The sequence below is a fragment of the Atractosteus spatula genome, chromosome 24 (assembly GCF_055471065.1).
Source record: "Atractosteus spatula isolate fAtrSpa1 chromosome 24, fAtrSpa1.hap1, whole genome shotgun sequence".
Classification (NCBI taxonomy): Eukaryota; Metazoa; Chordata; class Actinopteri; order Semionotiformes; family Lepisosteidae; genus Atractosteus; species Atractosteus spatula.
In genome coordinates, this window is record NC_142729.1 from 13,323,927 (window position 1) to 13,346,477 (window position 22,551).

The following is a 22,551-nucleotide window of genomic DNA, read 5'->3' on the forward strand; positions in this document are numbered from 1 at the left end:
TACCGATACAAATCTACAGAGCTTTTATATTAGAGAGATGCACTTTCACTTTCAATTTCCTGTAACTGGTGTTGTGTATTAGTTTACATATTCCATGACTTTTAACTTATAAGAATTTATTTTGATTTAATGTTTAATATTTAACTGTAGCATTTGGAAAGAAAAATACACTTTTTAGTTACCTAAAGACATTTATTAAGTTGCAATATGCAATTGGAATACTTAATACAATTATTTTTATTTATGACTGCACATTTAGTAGAATTTATAAAGCAGGGGATGATTTAGAAGGGCTAGTTTAAATCAAAATAAATTCTTAAAAGTTAAAAGTCATGGAATATGTAAGTTAATACACAGGACCTATTACAGGAAATTGAAAGTGAAAGTGCATCTCTCTAATATAAAAGCTCTGTAGCTTTGTATCAGTATTGTGTGCAGTACTGGGAACTGAATCTCTCAGCCAGGAGCCCACAGAAGCACAAGAACAATCTACAGATTGCACTTCTCACAGATCTTAACAGCGTTAACAGAGGTAAGAAACAACAATTCAATTGTTAGAGAAAACATTTTTTTTAATCTGAGAAATGCAATGATTGTTAGTAAAATACATACCCAACACTATGAGTAAATTTGAGTTGTTATTATAGTTTTTCCTTGTAAACTATTTTACTTAACTGACTATATCTGTTGAACTACTAGAACTGTCCACCAAATCTTCTATTGTTATTGTTGACGGTCCCAGAGGTGGCTGTGAAAGCTAAAATAATAGCTAGAATAGTCCCTGTGCAAAAATCTGTGACTGTTGCAGTGGCAATACAAAAATAAGCATATTTTATGTCTTGTAATCTGTGAACAATCTTGTGTATTTTAATTATATCAGGGATATGAAGTGTTTAACTACACATAACAATAATTCTAATCTTAAAGGAAAAACAATGAATTACTGAAGGGTTTATCAGGCTAGAGCTCCACATGTATCCTATATCTTGTCAATTAAGGCAGGGCACTCGTGGTGCATTGGTCATTAGTGAAAAGATTTAATCATTTAATATCTTTACTGTGCATGATTTAATCCGCTTAGTATTGAATATTTATATGGAATTTTACAACTAAAGGGAAATTCTGATAGCTGTGCATAAAAAGAATAGGAGCATAACACGTCTGAAGGTCATAAACAATATAAAATTAGGAACATAAACATTATGTAAACTGTATATGGCTGGTATTGGTAGTTTAAATGAAAAATGCACAAAAGTATTCCACTTTCTTCCTAAACATTTTATGCCTCAAAGTTTTGCATTCAGTTACATACTGAGGTTATTTTGGAAAAGTTTTTACGTGCTCCTACCAACCATATTAAGTTTATATACTTTGTAAAAAAGTATAATGTTTTAATCTTTTCTGCAAATATGCTCGTTATTGCAGTAAACAAAAGCATACTTTTCAGAATTTGATTAATAGGGAATATAATGTGGAATCACGTATTTAAAGAAATTAATAACAATAAAGTTATATTCATGTACTGTAGCTCAACCAGTAGTATAATACACTTTCTATATGTGCTTCAGTTTCAGTGCTTCCCGTGTGATGGCTTAAGTGCTTGTCTTATGAGCCTGAGGTCTGGTTTTTAAACCCAGCTATTGCCATAAGTTTTCTTTTAACAAATAAACATTTCTCTGAAAAACTAAAATAGAAAATGTTATGGACACTACTGTATATTGACATTTTTTATATTTCTAAATATCACAACTGTTCGAAGCTAAGTCATTTACTAATAACAACGAATAATTTGAAGCTGCGCCTATTGTCGTTATTATTGATAATAAATATTATCGACACTATATTGGATTTGTTGGTATTTCGAAATATCACAAAATGTTCAAAGTTAAGTGATTACCATTTTCCATGTATACTTTCGCTCATTATCACAATAAAATAAACTCATACTTTTCAGAATTTAATTATTTAAGCAATAAGGCACTCGAGGCCTGTGCTATATCGTGGATATAGCCACAATTAAAAGGTGTTGTTAGGCCCGACGCGATGTGGAGGGTTTTAATGAAAAGTTATAATGTTTTAACCTTTTCTGCGAATACACTCATTATCGGAGTAAACAAAGTCATACTTTTGATTTGATTAATTTGATTAATTTAATTTGATTAATGGTGAATATAATATGGAATAGCGTATATAAAGAAATTAATAATGATACAATTATATTAATGTAGCTCAAATAATAGGCAGTGAAAACAATTGTCAGTCTGTCCGCGGGGGGAAGGGGGACTCTTTCATTGGAAGGTTCACCTATTCTACTCTGAGAATGTAGGGGGGGAGGAAAAGTGCCAGCGGTCATTTTTTTCACTGACAAAGTTCTGTGAACAAAAACTACAGTATGCTTAAGAGCTGTTAAACCAGTTTAATTCAAAACCCTTTATTCAGTGGGGCAATTTAACAGACGCCTCAAGCCTTTGAAAGGCTTCTTTGAAAAATTAAAAGAGCAAATATTATGGACACTATATTGACATTTTTAGAATTTGTTAAATTGGAATATAGAATCGTGTATCTAAAGAAATTAATAACAATTATATTCATATACTGTAGCTCAAATCCTGTTAAACTAGAAATTAGACACAAGAAGAGTATTATTGGACAATGTTGTGAGGCTCTGTTTGGAATTTCTCTGTAAACTGTAGAAGAGTTAAAGAGTTGAAGAACAGTTAATGTATATCGCCTCTTTTTACATTTGTGAAAAAGAACATTCCTGTATTAATGTGACACAGAAGATATAATTAATAATGTAGCGCTTATGGGGTCATGTGGGTTTGCGCCCTACACCCTGCGGTACCGCTGTGTACATACAGTAAGAGCATGTTGTGATATTTTGAAATTTAAAAAATGTCAATATAGTGTCCATAATATTTGCTATTTTAGTTTTTCAAAGAAATGTTTATTTGTTAAATGAAAACCCATGAAAATAGCTAGATTTAAACACCCAACCTCAGGCTATCACTTAAGCCAGAGCTTCAGTCATTTAAGCCATCACACCACAAAGAGTTTGTGCTACGTTACATTAATATAATTATATCGTTAATTTCTTTAGATAAGCGATTCTTTGTAGTATGCTTTTGTTTACTCTGATAATGAGCGTATTCGCAGAAAAGCTTAAAACTGTCACTTTTCTCACAAAGTATATTGTAACGCAACGGGGGTTCAGGCGGGCGCCCTTGCCGCATTAGGTCGGCCCTCCACCGTCGGGGGCTCGAACCCAGGACTCCCGTGTCACTCAACAGGGACCCAGTCTGGTGAGCCAAAAAGAGATCTCTCTACAGCCTAGTAGTTGTAGTCCTGCTATCACAGGGAAGGGCGGCGACGTCACCGCTCTGGTAAGCCGGCTCTTACACACCCTGATGGCCGTATGCGTTACAATATAAACGTAATATAGTCAGAAGGAGCACGGAAAAACGTTTCCGAAATAACCACATGTAAGACTTTGATGCTTAAAATGTTAAGGGAGAAAGTGGGATACTGGTGTGTATTTTTTCTTTAAACTACCAATACCAGCCATATACAGTTTACATAATAAGTTTATGTTCCTAAATTAATATCGTTTATGAGCATGTGAAAGGCATGGTGAATCGGAGATTCTCAAGACTTACTTTGTATGATTGGAAATGAATACAGGATCAGATCAACGAAATGCTGTGCTGTTATTTTTTGTCAATGAAAAAATAATGTCTTTTAGTTTACAAACAGTTACAAAGAGAGTAGACCATGGTAGTACTTTGAACTTACAGCCTGTCCAAGGTCATTCATTATTAATACTATTAGTAATATCTTCCATAAAGACTTTGATGCATAAAATATTTCTGCATAATTGTAAATATTTATGACAAAGGTTGTAGGCTGTGTACTTTTGTCCAACTTAGCTATCTTGCTTTAAAAAAATACTGACTTTTTAATGTTTAATGATTAACTTTCTGTAATACACAGTTGACATTTATTAAAAGTCTGAAGAGTATACAACTTAAATTCTTAATTGGAAAAAGATTGTCTTTCAGGAGTGACTGGGATTTCGAAGCATGCATTTTCTGTCAACAGCTCAAATGCTGTACATGAGAGGTTTAGCTTCATTAGCTCCACCTGGCGGTGATTCCTGATACTATTATCATAACTGCAGTATTATACCATATGACGCGATATGACGCGCTATGATGCGTTGTGAGGTGACACGCCAACCGCGTTTTACCGCAGCATACCCCGCTCGTTTTGAATGACTGCATCTGTAAAATAGCCAGAGCCTATCAACACTCAGACCAAGGCCTATGTATCCAGATGCTAATAAACCTATGAGTTTGTCTTTGTACTATGTGAGGAAACTGGAGCACCTGGAGGAAACATTTGAAGTCCATGTAGATAGCATGATAAGGTCTGTAATGGAGCCCAGGGTGTCAGCTGTAAGAGGCAGCAATACTAACCACCACTGTATCACTCTACTCTTTCAGTTCTTCAAATTACATTAAAATGTTGTTTTAAAGTGGATGCTGAACTGTCACAACCTAGTTTCTATTCCATTGAAGATCTTTCCCCCATCATTCTTGGAGAGAAGGGGAAATACAAATGATTGGTATTAAGAAGAAGGAGAAGGACATATTTGCTCCCAAAGAGAAGCCTTAAGAGTTTCCCATAAGGTTCCATAAGAAATGTCTGGGGTGGTGTTTGTGTCTAAAAGTATTTCTATCTGGGAAATAATAAATTAGATAAAATCCAGGTCAGAGAACAACAACAGGTTGATTCTCCAAAGGTGGACATGTAGGATCTTCAACTGATAGATTTAGTTCTGTAATAGGGGAGTTTTACTATTTGCAACTGAAAATGAAATTACTGTTTGAGCATTTAATTATTGTGTGAGATAGACATTGTTGAAAGAGAGAAAGGAGGACATTTGAAAACTGCCATGAAAGAGTGTAAGAAAACTCCACTCATCAGAGATAGTGTAAAAATAAAGAAATGATGTAAAGTTTAATGCAGTCTTATTGACAGGAATACACCTAGAGGAGCAACAGTTTAATGTAGAGTTTAGAACAAAGTTAGAGTCTCCCCTAAGCATCAAGTGATGAGAATCCAAGAAAAAAGTTAATTAGGCTCCTGTCATCCCTATTAGGGTCATAGACATTTGTTAAGATTATTGGAACATTGATCAATTTACCTGTATTACATACCTTAATTTATGATTTGAGACAACCTGAGATACAATGAAAGGTATAGCCTTGTGCAAAACATCCCATGGGCCTCTGCAACTTTGTATCCTCTCCTAGCAGTTTAGCAGTGAATCCAACACGAGCACGGTGTGCAGCACTGGGAACTGAATCTGTCAGCCAGAGTCCACAGAAGCACAAGAAGAAACTACAGATTACGTTGCTTGCAGATATTAACACCATAAACAAAGGTAAAAAAAACAGTTTTGATACATGTACACATTGTAAACATGGAAGAAATACCTAACATCTTATTTTAAATTGAGTTAAGAATGTGCTTAAAATATTTTACTTAACTGACTATACAGTAGGTGGTGATTTAATTGGGTCATTGAAGATTTATTATTGTCATTGTTCCCAGATTTGGAGGTGGCTGAAGATGTCCTTACCTTAATCATGCTTTTCCTTTACCAGCTTTGAAGATTAGTCAAAAGACATTTAGAGCATCTGCAATTTTATGTACAGATGAGACTAGGATGAACCTTTCCCAAAGTAATGGAAAGGTAAAATGTTAACAAGGATATGCAGAACCTCCAAAGAACATTACCTCTTCTGTGAAGCAATGACGGCATTATGCTTTGCAGTTTTAATTGTCTGAAATCAACCAAATAGAGACAAAGCAAATATATACAAAATTATCATTATTCCTCTTAGATGACTGCAGTGCACTATGTTCAAGTCCAACATATACAGTAACAGTACTTTAACATTACTTTTGGTACTTTTTTTCTTCTTTTAAACACTGTATAATTTCAATGTTATTTTCCATAAATACAGCATTTGCTTGATACATAAATTCTGCATTCAATACAGATGTATATATGTTACAAAAGAGTGGGAAATAAAATGAGTATATTAGTATACTCATTTTATTGATTCTATATTTTCTATAGTCAGGATAGAAGTTAATACAATTGCCATAACTCTTTACAAATATTAATAACTGTAGCAAAGCTGAGATTGTAAGCACAGGGAAGTCATCAAAGGGCGGAGTTATTTTTATCAGGAGAGACACATTCTTTGGATTCTCACAGGAAAATCAAGGAATTCGCTGCACCATGTGAGGAACCCAAAGAAGGCTCCACAGCCAAAACATTGTGTTTCTTTTCTTCTCTTTTCAACAGAGAATAAACCTTTACTTGTTCCTTTGCAGCCTACAGATGCTGATGCAGCTACGTACTTGAACTACTTCTTACTTCAAGTTATCCTAGTAAAACATTTATAAAACATAAATGATTTTTTAGCAGTTAACATTGCTGCTCATAGAGCTGGGGCCCTGGATTTACTTCCTTGGGTGATGTCTACATGGAATTTGTACATCCTCTGCATGTTTGTTTAGGTTTCCACTAGGTACTTACTGTATTGGATAAAAAGTGACTAGAAATGAATGGTTTAGAATACAATGGTATGTGAGTGTAAGTGTTTGGCTATCTCATGTTTCCTCAGCTGAGTCTGTGACTTCAGGTGCCCACCCTGATCTTCCTGGCCTCTATCAGTCAGGACTCCACCTTCACTCATTATTGTGAGAGTTTTTCTTGCTGCTGGCTGGTAAGAGCAGTTCTTTTAAGCATTGCAAAACTATGCTATTTCTGCTTTTCTGTGTGTTTAATGTCTGTACTCCAAAATTTAATCTTTCACTGTAGTGATACCTTTCACAACAACTTATAACATTTAAGTCTCTGTATTTGAGATTAATAGACCAAAATAATCTCAAACCATCAAAGGTATTTTGTACCAAGTATATAATTACAATAAACTAATAAGAAAATTGGTCATTTGTACTTTACAAATTATAAAAAGAAAATCTTGTGATAGGAGTTTTATTTGTGATGTTTATAACACTATGACAACAGTGGTGTAGATAATGAAATTTGTTGTTACTTGATCTGCCTTAAGGCACTCACACGTATATGCAAGTATATGTACACATAAAGTCTGCATCAGGAGACGTACAGAGTATAGATTAACAATCTGTTTCACAGCACTATTCATTGTGTAATTTAAAATCTTATGGACTTTATCATCTCAGACACAATATTTAGACTATCAAGAGAGACTATAGGGTTTCTATCCATTTCCACTTCTGCTTTTCCTGGTGAGGATTGCGGTGAGGCAAGTGCAAGCCAATCATACATGGGGACAATTTGGAGGCCACGGTAAGGGACACTGGACACTGGAATGACCCCCTACTCTTCTCGAGAAATGCCCAGGGATCTTTAATGACCACTGAGAGTCAGGACCATGGTTGAAGGTCTCATCAGAAAGACTATACTGGGGCATTAGGACCCATACAGACTGCAGGGTGGGTGCCCCCCACTGGTCCCACTAACACCTTGTCCAGCAGCAAACGTAGTTTCCGAGGAGGTTTCCCATCCAGGTTGGCCAGGGTCAACCCTGCTTAGCTTCAGTGGGTAGCCAGTTGAGAGCTGCAGGGTGATATAGCTGCTGGCCCATTTCCTTCCATTTTATCCAATACAGTGATGTTGCAGAGCAAGAGCCTATCCCAGCAAGCAATGGGCACAAGGCAGAATACACCCTAGATGGTACACCAGTGCATTACACAGGGCACACACAAACACAAAAACAAACTTATACAGTACCAAGGCCAGTTTTCTCAGAAGTCACTTAATCTAACAGTAAGTTTTTGCTTTGTGAAAGGAAACCTATGCAAACACAGAGCAAGGACTAGAATTAAACTCAGGGCCCCAGTGCTTCAAGGCAGCAATGCTGATCACTGGGTTGCCTGATATGCATGTTACTAAGTTTAAATATTATATTTTAATTTGAGGTACCTTTTATTAATTAAAATAAAAAGGGCTTTTATTGTGTCAGAGATATGCAGATCCATACATACAATAATTTGCATTAATTAACTTTTGGTACATCCATTCTAAAATCCCTACTCTACAAGTTATTACCTATAGGAGTTGTTTAAGGAGACATACACCTGACATTCAAATGACTTATTTCGTTTTGTTGTCATCTAAGAATTTTATATTAGGTAGAAAAATGTACTCTTCAGCAAGACAATGACCTCTACTAGAGCACGGCCACATTGAAGTTAACTTGCAAAAGAAAAATTCTATAGAAATTCATGGTAAGACTTGGCAATTCCATCAGCTATGCCCAGAAAACTGTAGAACTTTTGCCAGGAGAAAAGGATCAAATTAACTCACATCAGTTTGCTGTAGCTGCTGGTAAGCTGTACTGCAGCATGATGATTGATCAAAACCCAACCACAAATCTCAGTGCACTGCTAAAGATGTTATTATAGAAGCAGTGAATAGCAAGATCAGAAATTCTAAGGGGGATCTTTCATGCACATGCATAGCATACAGTATATACTGTACACTATGGTAATTGGCTATGTCGGATAAAACGGAATGTCAGATAAATGAAAGTCAGATAAAAGCGACTCTATTGTACTTAATTATGGGTCTGAAACCTTTTGCTTATCACTAAACTTCAATTTGTATATCTTCTTACAGTTTTTGCTGACATTCAGCATCCTTCACATTTAATAATGATAAATCAGATCATTACAGCTCTGGATAAAAATAAATACTGTTTCTTCTGCTTGAAATAAAAGTATCCAAATATTTTCTGAACTGATGTTGATACAATAATATAATGCTAAAATTGTAAAATTTTATAAGCCCCCATTTGTCACACAAAATGTTAACAGGATCACCTCCTAACAATGTTATATCCAGAATATTTAGGAAAGGTTTCCATGTGTACAAGTGCACATGAACACATAATTGCAGATCACAAATTGATTTTCTATCCTTTACTCTTAGGAAGAAGAATCATGGAAATAATACAAGGTACCAAAAAAATCACCAAGGCTGAAGATGTACGAAATGACAACAAAATGCTAATGAAACCTTATGCTAATTGGGAAGAGTTTTTGATGCCAGCTCCAATTTCCATAGCCATTTTAGGAGAATTAGTCTTTATCTCTTCTAATACAGACTTTTCTATCAATAAAAATCCCCCAAAAGATGGCTTTAAATTCATTCGTTACCCAGAGTCCTTCCGTGCCTGTCTCATGCAAGTGTGCAATGCTGGATGGGGTGCGTTCAACGAGGCCCATAAGAACATGGACCAAATTCGTCTCCACTCTGCCAATGTGCCAGAGTATGTAAAATTAGCAGTCAAGTTGATTGTCCGAGATGACGACAAGCTCATCGAGCTCATGCTCCCTGACCAGCTAGAAAACATCAGCTCCATAGCAGAGGAGTGTAAAATCCTGTCAGAGCTCACAGAGAAAAAATTCACCTTTGTCATTGATCTGATTCAAGAGCTGATGGAGGCCTGTTTGAATGCTAAGGCAGCCTATAGTGAAGAATTAGAAGAACTGAAGCAGAAAATAGAGGAATCCAAGTTGAGGAAACAAACAGCAGAAGAAGGAAAACGTAGAGCAAATAAGACATTTGAAAACATGCAAAAGCAGTTGGATGAAGCTCAACAAGAATATAAAAAAGCCATGGACTCTCTGCCCAGTGGTTGGGATATTGTTGGCATGAACTTTGTGGAGGGCCTCACTAATTTAGTTAATATCTGTTATAGTGCTTGTACTGCAAGTGTAACTAAGCGTGGAAGAAAAACAAGTAAGGAGCAAAATCCCATTGCGTTAGGCAATGTTTATGCCAAATCACAGGTTCTCTTGAGTCTCCTAGAACTAGTTAAGTCTTTTTTTCATGAAGACAAAATACATTGGGGCGTACTTTATGATCAAAAGAAGGAATGTGCAAAGTCTGAGTGGGTGGCAGATCAGGTGAAAAGAGTTAAGGAATCTTTGGAAAAAGAAGAAGACTGCAAGCCAAAAATAACAGCAATGCAAATGTGCGAAGACATTCTTACAATCTGCTCTTGTCTAACAGATATTGCTCCAGACAATGTCTGTGAAGAAAGCAAACAAAAAGAGTTAATAACAAAACTAAAAAAGTTGAAAACACAGGCTATGAAGTTTGATACCGAGAGTAAAGGCTTCACAGGTGCCTCTGCCTTTCCTGTAACCCCCCCACAACTGGCCAAACAGCAAGAGGAGCAAAGTACACAGAGAAAAAGTGCAGGCGACGTCGCAGCTGACAACGCCCGTTTTCGCATAGAGCAGAGTCGAGCTCAGATGAATCAAGCACAACAGATGTTCCAGAAAAGCTTGGAAAATCTGGACAAATATCATAGTGACCTGACTGAAATCCTAGTCACAATGAGGAGCTGTGAGGTGAAAGAAATCGACTTCAAGACCACTATTAAAATGCTGACGAAGGGACTGGATGCGATGGGAAAAGTAAAGGAACAATGGGAGAAGATGGTATTCTTTTTCCACATGCTCTCCAACATAATCAAAACCAACCTAAACAAACATTTAAAGGATGTTGTCCAAACTGCAGAAAAAGCAGGTTCTTCCAAGCTTGGCTATTCAGCAAAATCATTCCTGAGAGATCTGCTGTATAACCAAGCTTTCCAAGCATCTAATATTGCCAGTTTGGTGAACATGATCTCTGGGACCTACACAGAGATCTCCAACTTGTACCTCATGGATAGAATCAGCGGCTTGGGGAAACTCATGGCCTTAGACCCCAGCAAATCTGACTTTGATACAGAACGGAAAAAGTTACAGATTGGCTGTGAAGAAGCAGAAGCAGGAATAAAAACAATTGTACTGAAAAATAAAATAGAATTTGAAAGGAATACAAAATCAAGAACAGAGAAGATTGAAAAAGCCCTCAATGGAGCATTGCCCCCAGCCTCTGAGGAAGAGATAAAAGAAGTTAGACAATGTGTTGAAGTGGGAATGAAGATGTCAACTCAAGAAGAAGAAGATGAGGGGCAGTATTGTTAGCTCTTACATTTTCCTGCTGAAAATGCAAAGAAATAAATGTACGAGTCCTACAAAATATGCTTCTTTGTCATACAGGCTTATACTATAACATGATAGACATGATACTGGAAAACATTGCTTAATAGAAAACTGCAGGATTTGTTCAATGGGAATTAACGGGCTCGGGGTAGTTAGTTTGGATTCACGGAAACTAATATATTTTTTTCTGCAATAATACAGTATACACATTTCGGTAGTAATATTATTAGTTTGATTATAGTATTACGAATTAATTGGAGTGGAATATATTTTTCTATTTTTATTGCTTATTGCTTTAGGTACATATGTGTTTCCTGCAGGTATTGTGATGATACTTTTATAATGGACACCCTCAGAGTAGATCTTGTCTACAACAGAATTGTTCTACAACAATATGATAAATGTGTTTGCTTAGTCGTGATTTGTTTCTAAATCTTTGAAATTTCATTTGCTGCTTCTACGGTTTGCTTCCTCCATATTTGAAAATATGACCATTTCAATATTTAAACAGGAATCTAGGTCACAGATATAAAATTAATAAAGAGCAGTGGTCCTAGTAGAGATCCCTGTGGTACTAGATTACATCACGTCAAACTAACACATCCTTATCTGTATCATCTGCTTTCTGTTTAATAATTAATTCACACTTGTTTCCCTGAATCCCTACCAGATTTGAGAATTAATTTGAGAATTAACCTGTTCTTTTTATATACATTTGTAGCGGCAATGCTTATTAATAAGACAGAATTAAGTGTTGCTGTGCTTCCTAAATGAGGCCCCATCTCTCTTTCTCATCTCTGTGGTGCAGCCACAGAGAAGCTATTCATGCAGTTCTGATTTAGATTTATCTTTGAGATAAGAAGAGCTTCCAAATGGGGATGTGGCCAGCCATGCTTGGCTATCATGATCAATGGCCATTCCTGGCACCTATCTGTCTGTAAGATTCTTGGGAACATCTGGATTGCGGTCCTAGATGTCAGAGGTCATTGTGACTCATCTCTCACTTTGACCAACCAATCAGGAACCTGCAGGGCGTGGTAACCCCATGTGGGTCAGAAATGGCCACTAAACTTTCGACCAATCACCACCTGTCTTGGTCCTGGTTTAAAAGACACTGCACAGCTCAGAGACTTTGCTTCTCCGGCCACTTTTCACACCCTCAGAGACAATCACGTGACAGTGAGTGTTGTCTGGGACTGGAACCTTGTTTCAGCAAAGTGTCGGCCCAAGGAATGCCCGTACATAAATTGCTAGCCGACACCAATGTGGACGCTTCGCTTGATCACCAGAGTATACGTTTGGACTCTTGTCGACAACTTGAATACGTTTTTATTCAGCAACAGCGCTACACCGGAAGCAAACCGAGTTTCTTCCCTCTAAAAAGTGACTTGCTCGGACCCGTGGTCACGCTCTGTGCATAGAGACTTTCTACTAATCAGCCAGACTACTAGTAGGTTCCTGAGAGAGACGCTGTCGGCATGTCGCCACAGCAGAAATCTCTCCTCCTAATTCGTCCATCTCCGAGCTGCACCAAGACTGGTTGGCAAAAAGCCAGAGGAAGCCGGGACGATGCCTATTGGCTATTGGACGCAGCCGCTAGCTGGTCTTGGTATCCGTACCAGGAAATACAAATCTACATCTGGAAAAGTAAACCCAATGTTCTACATTGCATCTCTAGAATTCAACTGTTACCTCAACACAAGTTGATATCAATCCAATTCATATGAGTAATGTATTTACTTTTGAGTAGCTAATGTAGACTGATTAACGGTAGTATAGCCGAATGGTATACTGAAGCATATTCTTTGTTTGTATCTCTATATGGGGAGACAGCAGGAGGCCACAGGAGTAGGGGGGCAGCGAGCTGTGCTCTCTAAATACAAGGTCGTTACATTGATTTAGGAGGAGACGTGCACTTTATCACTCAAATGTGGGTGGGTTCCACTGGGATGCCCTGCAGCATTTACAGGGAATTACTTTATACAGAACAGTGTATCATGTGGCTTTGAGACAGCACTTACATGACCTACCGCAACTGACCTCTGTGATCATTCAGTATGTCGATGATATTCTGATTGCTTCCCCTGATGAGGAAACCCACAAGTCTGAGCTGCATCAGGTTTTGGAGATTCTAGCTAAAAAGGGACATAAAGTTAGTTACGATAAGGTCCAACTGTGTTTAGGATTGTGTAATTTTAACAAGGCTTGGATGGACTCCTTTTACAGAGTGAGCACACCTCATAACAGATCTGCTTAAGGGGGGAGTGCAGTCCAAGAACAAGATTGCCTTGGATACAGTAATAATTTGAAACAAGCTCTTTTACAGGTGCTAGGACTGGAGTTTCCTCAGATGGATCAACCATTCCTTTGTATGTAAGTGTGGAAAATGGGTTCTGGGCAGCTGTGCTGACGCAGGAGCATGGAGGTAGGCACCTCCCGGTGGGATACTATTCAGGACCATTAGATGCTGTTGCCAAAGGGTGGGGTGGCCTTGAAGATTTAATGAAGATTTAATACTGTTTACCGATGGGTCCTTTCTGGTGCATGAGGGAGGCGGGCAGCCCTGGGAGTGCAGGAGTCTCTTGAGACCTCTGTTGGTAGAAAAGGGACAGTTACAGGACATTCAGGCTGAGGCCTCCAGAACAGAGAAATGCAAATGGTTAGAAAGGAATGTGGGGCTGCATGATAATTATGTCAACTACAGCTCAGGTGCGGGTGCTACAGCTCAAACGTCCTGCTCCTGAGGGACCTTTCATGCACTGGCAAATTGACAATTGTAGCTTGCCAGTATGTAAAGGGAAAACTGGACTCTTAAAGATTGTGGATCTGTTTTCCCGGTGGGTTGAGGCCACTGCCTCTTTAACTGCCCAGCCGCTTGGATTCTGATCAAGGGACATACTTAACAGGGAAGGTGTGTCAGGCTGTGGCTGGGTTGTTAGGGGTGAGATGGGACCTTCATTGCCCCCATCACCCTCAGTCTGCAGGAACGGTGAAACGAATGAACAGAACTTGAAAGACTGACAAGATGTTATCTAATGACTGAAGGAACACTGTGGGTAGATGCTCTGCCTACGGTCCTGTGTAGCCTGCTGGCTAAATCAAACAGAACTGTGGGACTGAGCCCATTTGAGATCATCATGGGCCAACCAATGAAACTCCCTGGAGGGCCAAATTTGGCTAATAGATTGTTGAGTTTGCTATCTAATTCTCTATTGCAGTATTGTAGGTTCTTAACTAAAGTGGTGCACGGGGCTGGTGAACAGGTGCTGGATGCTTGGGGACTTCCAGTTGTAGTGGTTTGATGGGTTTACTGAGACAATTATTAATTGTAGCAGTAATCACAAGATTGTTCGTTGGGGCTTTTAGAAAATCAATCGTCAGAACAACTAACAACGCACACACACGGGTTCAATACACGAGATACATTTATTAATATAAATTGTGCACCAAACATATACTAGTCTGCCTGGATACGAGCGGCAGACCTTACTGTGAGGGTTATCAATATACAAGGTATATAATCTCGAAGAGATGCAAACACAAAGAGATACACAACAGAGAATATATGTCAATATATATCGTTCGGTTACCAAATCGCTAATCAGTGTTATTACCCACTGTTACTCTAAACTTGGAAGTAAATACATTACTCATGAATTAAATTGATAACAACTTGTGTTGAGGTACAATTGAATTCTCAAGACGCAATGTAGAACATGGGGTTTACTTATCCACTTTGGAATTGGAATTTCCCGGCACGAACACCAAACCAGCTGACAGGCTCTGTTGGAGCCTCTGTTCCAGCGGTTGTCCAATGGGCGTTGTGTCGGCGTCCTCTGGCTACCGGCCCACCAGTCGAGGTGCAGCTCAGAGTAGAACGGGCGGAGGAATCTGACTGCGGTGCGCAGGGCAGTCGTTGCTCCGAGGGGATCTACCAGCAGTCTGGCTGGCTAGTAGAAAGTCTCTATGCACAGAGTGTGACCGCGAGTCCTCACAAGTCACTCTTTTGCCTGGGAAGAAGCTGGTTCGTTCCCGGTCCAGCGCTGCTTCTGAATAAGCTATTCAGGTTGTCGATGAGGGTCCAACTGTAGGCTGCTGTTGATCAAGCGGAGCATTCACGTTAGTAGAATTCTGAGTATGTACGGGATCCTCGGCCTCACGCTTAGAACAAAGTCCAAGTCCTTTTGCAGACAACAGCAGTTGTCACGTGATTGTCTCTGAGGATGCACGAAAATGGCCAAGGAGAGCCCCGATCTGAGATTGCGCTCCCTTTTTGACCAAGACACAGATGTGTGCTGATTGGTTGAGAGTTTGGCGGGCATTGGAGACCCACGTGGTATTACCACGCCCTGCCAGTCCCTGATTGGTTGGTCAAGGTGAGATATAAGTCACTTACTCTTGACACTTAGGAATGCAGTCCAGATGTCCATTCGGCACTCCCTAGACTGATAGGCGCCAATGGATGACCATTGATCATGATAGCCAGGCTTAGCTAAGTGCATCCCCGTCTGGGAGCTTGTTCCTTATCAAAAGAAAACATCTTAAATCAGCCTGCATGAATACTTTCTCTGTGGCTGCACCACAGAGATGGAGGGTGAGATGGGGCCTCCTTTAGGACAGCATACCAACGCTTAATTCTGTCTTATTAACAAGCATTGCCGCTACACAGTAGAGGGAAGACATGACCTGATACCTGACGAGTGGGTGTGAGTGAAAAAGATGCCCTGACTGACATTGCAACCCAGCTGAGAGGGACCATACCAAGTGCTACAGACTACCAACTCTGCCATCCGAATGACTGGGCGAGATCGCTGGATCCATGCATTGCACTGTCACCGAGCCACTGCACCAGAGACTGAGTGAACAGAAATAATGCTGTTGCTATTCTTTCTGTGTCTTACGGGCTTCCTAAGAGCGGCCAACAGTGTGCTTATTAGGCCTGAGGAACATCACTCTGATATTGGGGAATATGGTATCAACACATTCTTGGCATTGTCATATCTATCAGCCACAAATTATAATCAAAGTTAATGTTGGGTCTGTATTGCTATACCGAGATCCTGATGATTGATCTCCACATGGCTGAAGTCTGTGTTTGGGTTCTGGGGTGGAACTTTGTTACAGTACCTATTTGTAGGGTTAGTATTGCTTATACAGTATGTGCAATTGTAATCGTCACTTGCGGTAAGATTTTAATCACGTCTTGCTGTAATCGTGTAACTCACAAAGTCATGGTAATGCATGCCTGTACTCCTAAAAAGGCGAAGTCTGCCTCATGTTGTTTGTGTAGTACTGAAGGGGGGGAATGAAGAAAGATAGGAAATGTGAAAAAATGGTTTACTTGTTTCTTTATGCACAAAGACTTCTTTTGGTACAAAACATTCCATGCTTAAGCTCTTTTGAGTTATGGCAGGGATGGGAGTTAACTGATAAGAGATTCCAAGTATAAGATAGAGACTCCCTAACTATGGGAAGATAAGACTGGCCATTCAAAGTGTTCAAGATCTAGAGAATGTCCAAACACAGGTGACCTTCCCCCATTACCACGGTAACAATTTGCGTCAGAAATGGATGAAGTTTGCTATATAAACTGGAGCTTTGTACCTATAATTTTGAACAACTCTTTGAATATACTGTACCTAGCATGCAACTAAACTCACTTGTTTCAACTTCATCTCGGGGTCCAGAACTTATTTGTTTGTTACAACAATGGTAACCCCCCTCAGCAAACATCCCCTTCTGTTTTAAAGATGGAAATGTTTACAATGTCAGGTGTTGCACACTTTATCTAAACTCTTAGAGACACTTCCTAGTCACCTATAGCAGTAACAATACTAACATAAATCTCAATCACAATAGGTAAATTTAAAAAATAAAATGAATGAAAATGTAGCAAATTTGTTTTTATAGGCAAATCAATACACAAATGTTTACAGTAAGAAAACATGGATTCATTTTTTGTTACTATTTCATTTCCAGAGTGCTGTTGTCAGAGTGCTCTGAGTCTCTTCACCCAGTAGATTTGTTACAGCTATGCACTGGCTGAAAACTGGCCAGGCTCCACAGCTCCTGGTTTATGATGCAACAAACCATCAGTCAGGAGTTCCTGATTGATTCACTGGCAGTGGGTCTGGAACAGCCTCTACACTGATAATCATTTTGTGTGTGTAGATGTATTTAAGTACTAAGCTTAACAGGCTATGAAACTGAAAATTGGAAATAAAATAAATTATGTTAATTAATAGTATAGCCTTTTAATATTTAATATTTTAAGCATAACTAGATAACTATTTTTATCTTGTAATATTTATTATATAAAATTTATTATATAAAATGCAATCCAATCAACTCCATTTCTAAAGACAGATCACAGACGCTATTGTGAGACACTGGGGATCTGGATGTTTTTCATTTAGATGTGTTAATCAAACAGAACCACAAAAACACTGACTACCATTATTAGTATTGACCTCAAGAGGGATGCAGGGCACATCAGTGCTGTCTCCCCTGTAACAGCACCATGATTTCATCAGTGAAACAGGCTTAATTTCCAACAATCGTCAACTCCCATTTCTCCCATTGCTGACATTTGTCTCCTCCTAGCTAGTGATGTAAAAACTGCACCGTGTTTAGATTTCTTATTCAGCACTTGAAGGATTTTAGTCTGAAACATTTTGATATTTTAATAATTTAAATGGTGTGTATATAATAAAAACCGGAAGGAAACACTTCTTACACAAACTTCTTACACAAAGCACTTCTTTTAAATAATTTGTAAGTATTTTTACCCCCAGTCTGTGAAAAAAAATGAAAGTTCAAAAATGTGGTGTCAGTTCACATGCCTTGAACAACATTCCACAGTAAATGAAAGAACATTACACATGTGATGCCTCTTGATTATTCATAGTGAAGTATGAGACCTCTCCCCCACAAAATGATCATTACTACTACTGGGAAGCTTATAATGGAGTGGAATGGTGGCACTGTGGTTAAGGCTCTGCACTTGAGGGTAGAAGGTTGCCGGTTATAATCCCATGGCTGGCAGAGAAATTCTATTCTGTTGGGCCCCTGAGCAAGGCTCCAGGGGTGCTGTATAAATGGCTGACCCCCAGCTTCTCTCTCTGCCTGTGTGTCTTGTGGAGAGCAAGATGGATTATGTGAGAAAACAAATTCCTAAAGCAAGAAATTGTATCATCCAGGTGGAGCCCCTGTTACCTGCAAAGAACTTCTGGTGAAGTGTCCAGAAAAGCCCTATGTATGTGCAAGTAATTATTATTATTATTATTATTATTATTAAAATTAAAGAATTGCACATATAATTTCTTTTCCTGTTTTATTAGAATTGCACACCAACACATTATTCTGCATCAACAGTTTTATATCTCCAGTCATTGTACATTTTAAATTTTCTAGAGCCAAAACAAATTTGAGTGAAGTTACTTGAATAAATTTGAATCAAACTCTGATACTTTTGTCTTGTTTTACTTGTTTTTTGTTTATTTAACAGCGCAGGAGTGGGAGGAGCCACAGTGAGTACTGGTAAAAGTCACCGCCCCATCTGAGGGGGCAGAGACACTGGTGTGAGGTTAGCGAAAAAAAACCCCACAAAAAACACAAATAGGGCTGGAAAAAGATTTTAAAAAATGCTAAAGAAAAAATACACCGCTTAGCACAGCAGTGGCCAGGCTGGACATACCCTATTTAACAGGGTCTAGTCTGGGAGAGCAGGGAGCGTAAGGCCTAAATAAAAATAAAACCTCAACCTGTCTCGGTGAAAGATGCATGGCAGGAGAGGGGGGGAAAAGGGTCAGTCTGCACCAATATAGATACACGGTGGGTATCTATACCCGGCAAAAAGAAAACAAAAAGGAAAAAAGAGGGCCTTATGCTCAGTCACAATCCCCTCCAGGACTGTCGGTGGAAGGTCCTCCCCTTGAGGGGGTCTGCGCATCCCTTCAGGGAGGTGCTCAGTGTATCTTTAAGTGCCCCCACAGCAGTGGTTGCTGCAGCAATCCATCGGCCTTAATCCAGGGCTCTGCCTCCACACTGAACACACCCCCATGTAATGCCACAACTGTTTCTGGGGTGGAATTCCCCAGCTTGGTTAAAAGACAAGCTTTTGCATCTCTGGAGCAGAAAAACAAACAGCGATGTCTACACACTCTAGAAAGCAAGGCTGGTAGGGCTTGATGGGTGTTGTGTGAAGTGCACTTCACCTCTCAGGTTTCCTGTTTTTATTGAAGGATAATGACCCTTGCACTCTTGGTTAGATTGAATACAAACAAGGTGTAACCTTTTGCTAAATCATTACAGTGGACCAGAACTGACTTCTGGTCAGTACATAAACAGATGTTTATCTGCTGTTTGAACTAGATTAAAATATTCACAAACACAGATCTCCCCGGAAACAAAAAACAGGTTGTAGTGACTTTGCAGGTACAGTATGTGTTCGCCATCCTAGTACAAAGCCAAGAAATTAATGCTGTAATGTTGAAAGTTGTAGTTTCCCGTGTAGCTTCCTCTGAAGGATTCATTGTCTACAACCCCAGCACAAGCATCTTTGACTGCTGCCCAAGTTGTTTTCTTGGTTATAGATTCTGCTTCTCACACCAGGGCTGTAGATTTTCAAATGGACATTGTCAAAGGGGTTCATTTTTGCTGGGCCTAAGCAGGCCTAGGAATGACATACCCATGGTGCCACTTTCACCCTTTTAACAAACAGCGATGCTGAGAGAACATTAATTTTAAAGTCAGCTCATTGGCCACAAGGCAGAAGGACTCTTTGTTGCTCATGAGTTTCATTTCTGCACCCAGCTCAGCATTATCTTGTCCTGGATAAAAAGGTCCACCTGGATGTGTCACAACAGGTCTTCTTTATTATTGCCGGTTGTGAATTTGGTTCCTTTTTCTGAAACCTTGGTTTGCGCCATCCAATGTAGTGACTTCATGCTTTCCCGCAGTATCTCTGTAAAACAGTGCTGTAGAGAGCTGTGTTCTCAGGGTGTATTCATTGTAGTTAAGGATGGTTTCTATCAGAACCCTGTGAGATTAAGGGCTGTTGCTCTGACTGATCTCGCAGTCACCAACAGTGATGCCCATCTGTCTGAAAAGCAATGCCACAGGGTAATTCAAAACGACTACCCTGGTGGTATCTGCAATCTTGTCACCATTTCCTTTGATAATATTGGTTATATTGTTTGCTAGATCATGGTGTTGTTCAAGTTCATGTAATCATTGCCGTTTCCCGTTACAAAAAATTCTTGAAAGACCTGTTAGCAGTGAGACTCCATTTAAACATTTTTCGGTGCTTGACTGTGTTGGTAATACTTTTACAAAGTCAGATTTTGTGCATTCTTGTGAGCTGCAGTGTCCATGGTTAAAATATCTCACCGTCTTATTGCGTCAGACATAGACCTTTCTTCTTTCTCACAGCCCATTTCTTGTGACTGAGTTTGATTTGACTCCATGTTTGATAAACATTAGTCCTGAACCCTGTTGCTGCTGAGGGTCCACTATTTATCACAGCATTAGCAACATGTCTGCACATGTCTTTAGCAATATATGCTGTTGCTTTTTATGTGCGGTTTTGCAATTTCACAACAATGTCTCAAAAAAGTACTGCTTTCCTAAATAGGGCCCTGAATATATCACTGATCCCCTCCAGTACTGGACTGGCAAGCCTTCGAAACCAGTCAATCTGTAACTGGCTTGATACTGGTGATAGTCCCAATACATTACAGAGTCTCCATAGGGTCTAATTGGTTATTCTTCATAGGCCTGAGCTGTAACTTGAATATCACTTTCCATACGTGAAGTTGCTGGGTTTGTTCTAATCACTTCTTATTTCAGTCGTTATTGTGTTGAAAGGCTCAACATTTACAGGAACATAATGTGACTTATTGAAGGAGGGCATGATGAGCAATCCTTCTGATCCTTGGATAAGTACACAGTGCAGGATAGGTTTGTAAGTGTAGCCAAGTAACTGGTGATGTTGTCTGTGTAGCAGGATAGGGTATTAAATTCAGGTGATCAGCAGGATGGGGTGACTTCTTCCCTCTCAAGCTGCCTCAAACCTTGTAACACGTGCTCACTCTCCTCTGAGCAAAGTGATATTTTTATCACGAACCTCTTTAACATTTCTGCTGATGGGGTTACACTTGAAGTAAACTTTTGGATATTCAACGTTTTGTTGTAGAACATGTTCATCACATTTATCTGTTCATAATTTGTACCTCCCTGCAGGTGTAGAAGAGTTCCAGTTCTTACAGCCATTTTCTGAGAGCAGATCAAATTCATTATAGTTGTTGAATGTATCAAAAGTGGGAGAAATTCCACACCCTTTTCAGTCTAATGTTTCTGGGGAAAGTAAGCATGAGTCAATATAAAACTTTTTCACCATCTCTTTGCCCAACTTGTCTCATAAAGGCAAGCCCCAGGCATACTTGGACAACACCTCTGTACATGTAAGCAAGTATTTAAACCCCTTGTGAAACTGCGTGTTGACTTACGTTGACAAGGTTGGCCTGCCACTGCCAGCTTGTTTCACATCTCTATGGGTTTTCACAGAAAATTGACACATTCAGGTTTACGTAGAGAATAGATGTACTGGTCTGATAACCATTATGAAACCTCCGGCCAACCGAACCTCAAACTCTCAGATTCCCGTCTATTTCATAACCTGGACACCCCATTGTCTCGGGCTCTTTAGCTGTACAGTACAAGGAGTCCAGTCTCTCCACACCGATGATGGACAATGTGTCTGCAAGCTGACAGAAGTGGAGGAGGGACATCACATCAGGGGCACCCTACTGTCCACCTGTTACCTGACACTTTGCCAAGGGCTGTAGAGCTTACAGTATCTGCTTTTGTCTCTGGTCTCTCCATGGGAATCTGAATGAAGCAGCCCCACCCGTGTGGAAATGGTCATATGTGTCAGGTTTGAAGATTTCTTGGAGGAATACTCACTTAAAGATTCTGTGGGTGAGATGGAATCTTACTGGTTGGTTTAGCCCTTTATATTGCAGCGTTCAGAGTTCACATTACGGTATGAAGACCAGGCTCCTCTCTCCTGTTCCAGAGCAAGCTTGAGGCTCTCTCTCCACTGTCTCTTCCAGCCTTCAGACTGCTGTCTGTCTGACCCTTCCAGTCAGCCCCACAGCTGTCATCTCTCTCCAAACTGACTGTGCAGGGAATCCTCTGTACCCAGCCTGCAGTTGGAACAACCACTCCTGCCCCCCTTTTCCTTTGCTGTCTTGTACCAGATCTTCAGATCTGGAACTTTTCATTGCAATGTCCTCTAGTTAAGAATATATTGATCATCTTCTATATAGTTTACCTACCCTTATAACAAAAGCAAGTTACTGTACAGAGTAATGAGGACACTATGAGCTGTACTCACTCTCTAGTAATCGAGAGGGTGATTGAAGA

General features: G+C 39.4%; 1 protein-coding gene across 3 annotated transcripts; it reads left to right on the plus strand.

Annotated features, from left to right (window-relative positions):
• Positions 1–447: 447 nt before the first annotated feature.
• Positions 448–16,798, plus strand: LOC148815935 (uncharacterized). Of its 3 annotated transcripts, none has more exons than XR_016086032.1 (4): positions 448–532; positions 5,316–5,446; positions 6,702–6,803; positions 15,778–16,798. XR_016086032.1 is itself a non-coding variant. In XM_088904738.1 (4 exons), exon 4 carries the CDS (start codon positions 9,067–9,069, stop codon positions 11,104–11,106), a length of 2,040 nt encoding a protein of 679 aa, XP_088760864.1. In that variant the 5' UTR covers positions 448–532; positions 5,316–5,446; positions 6,702–6,803; positions 9,056–9,066; the 3' UTR covers positions 11,107–11,327. The 3 variants fall into 3 exon arrangements, 2 of the variants coding, with proteins under 2 accessions (XP_088760864.1, XP_088760865.1); XM_088904738.1 differs by lacking the exon at positions 15,778–16,798 and adding an exon at positions 9,056–11,327; XM_088904739.1 differs by lacking the exon at positions 15,778–16,798 and adding an exon at positions 9,056–11,327 and having other exon boundaries at positions 5,319–5,446.
• The last annotated feature ends 5,753 nt before the right edge of the window (positions 16,799–22,551 follow it).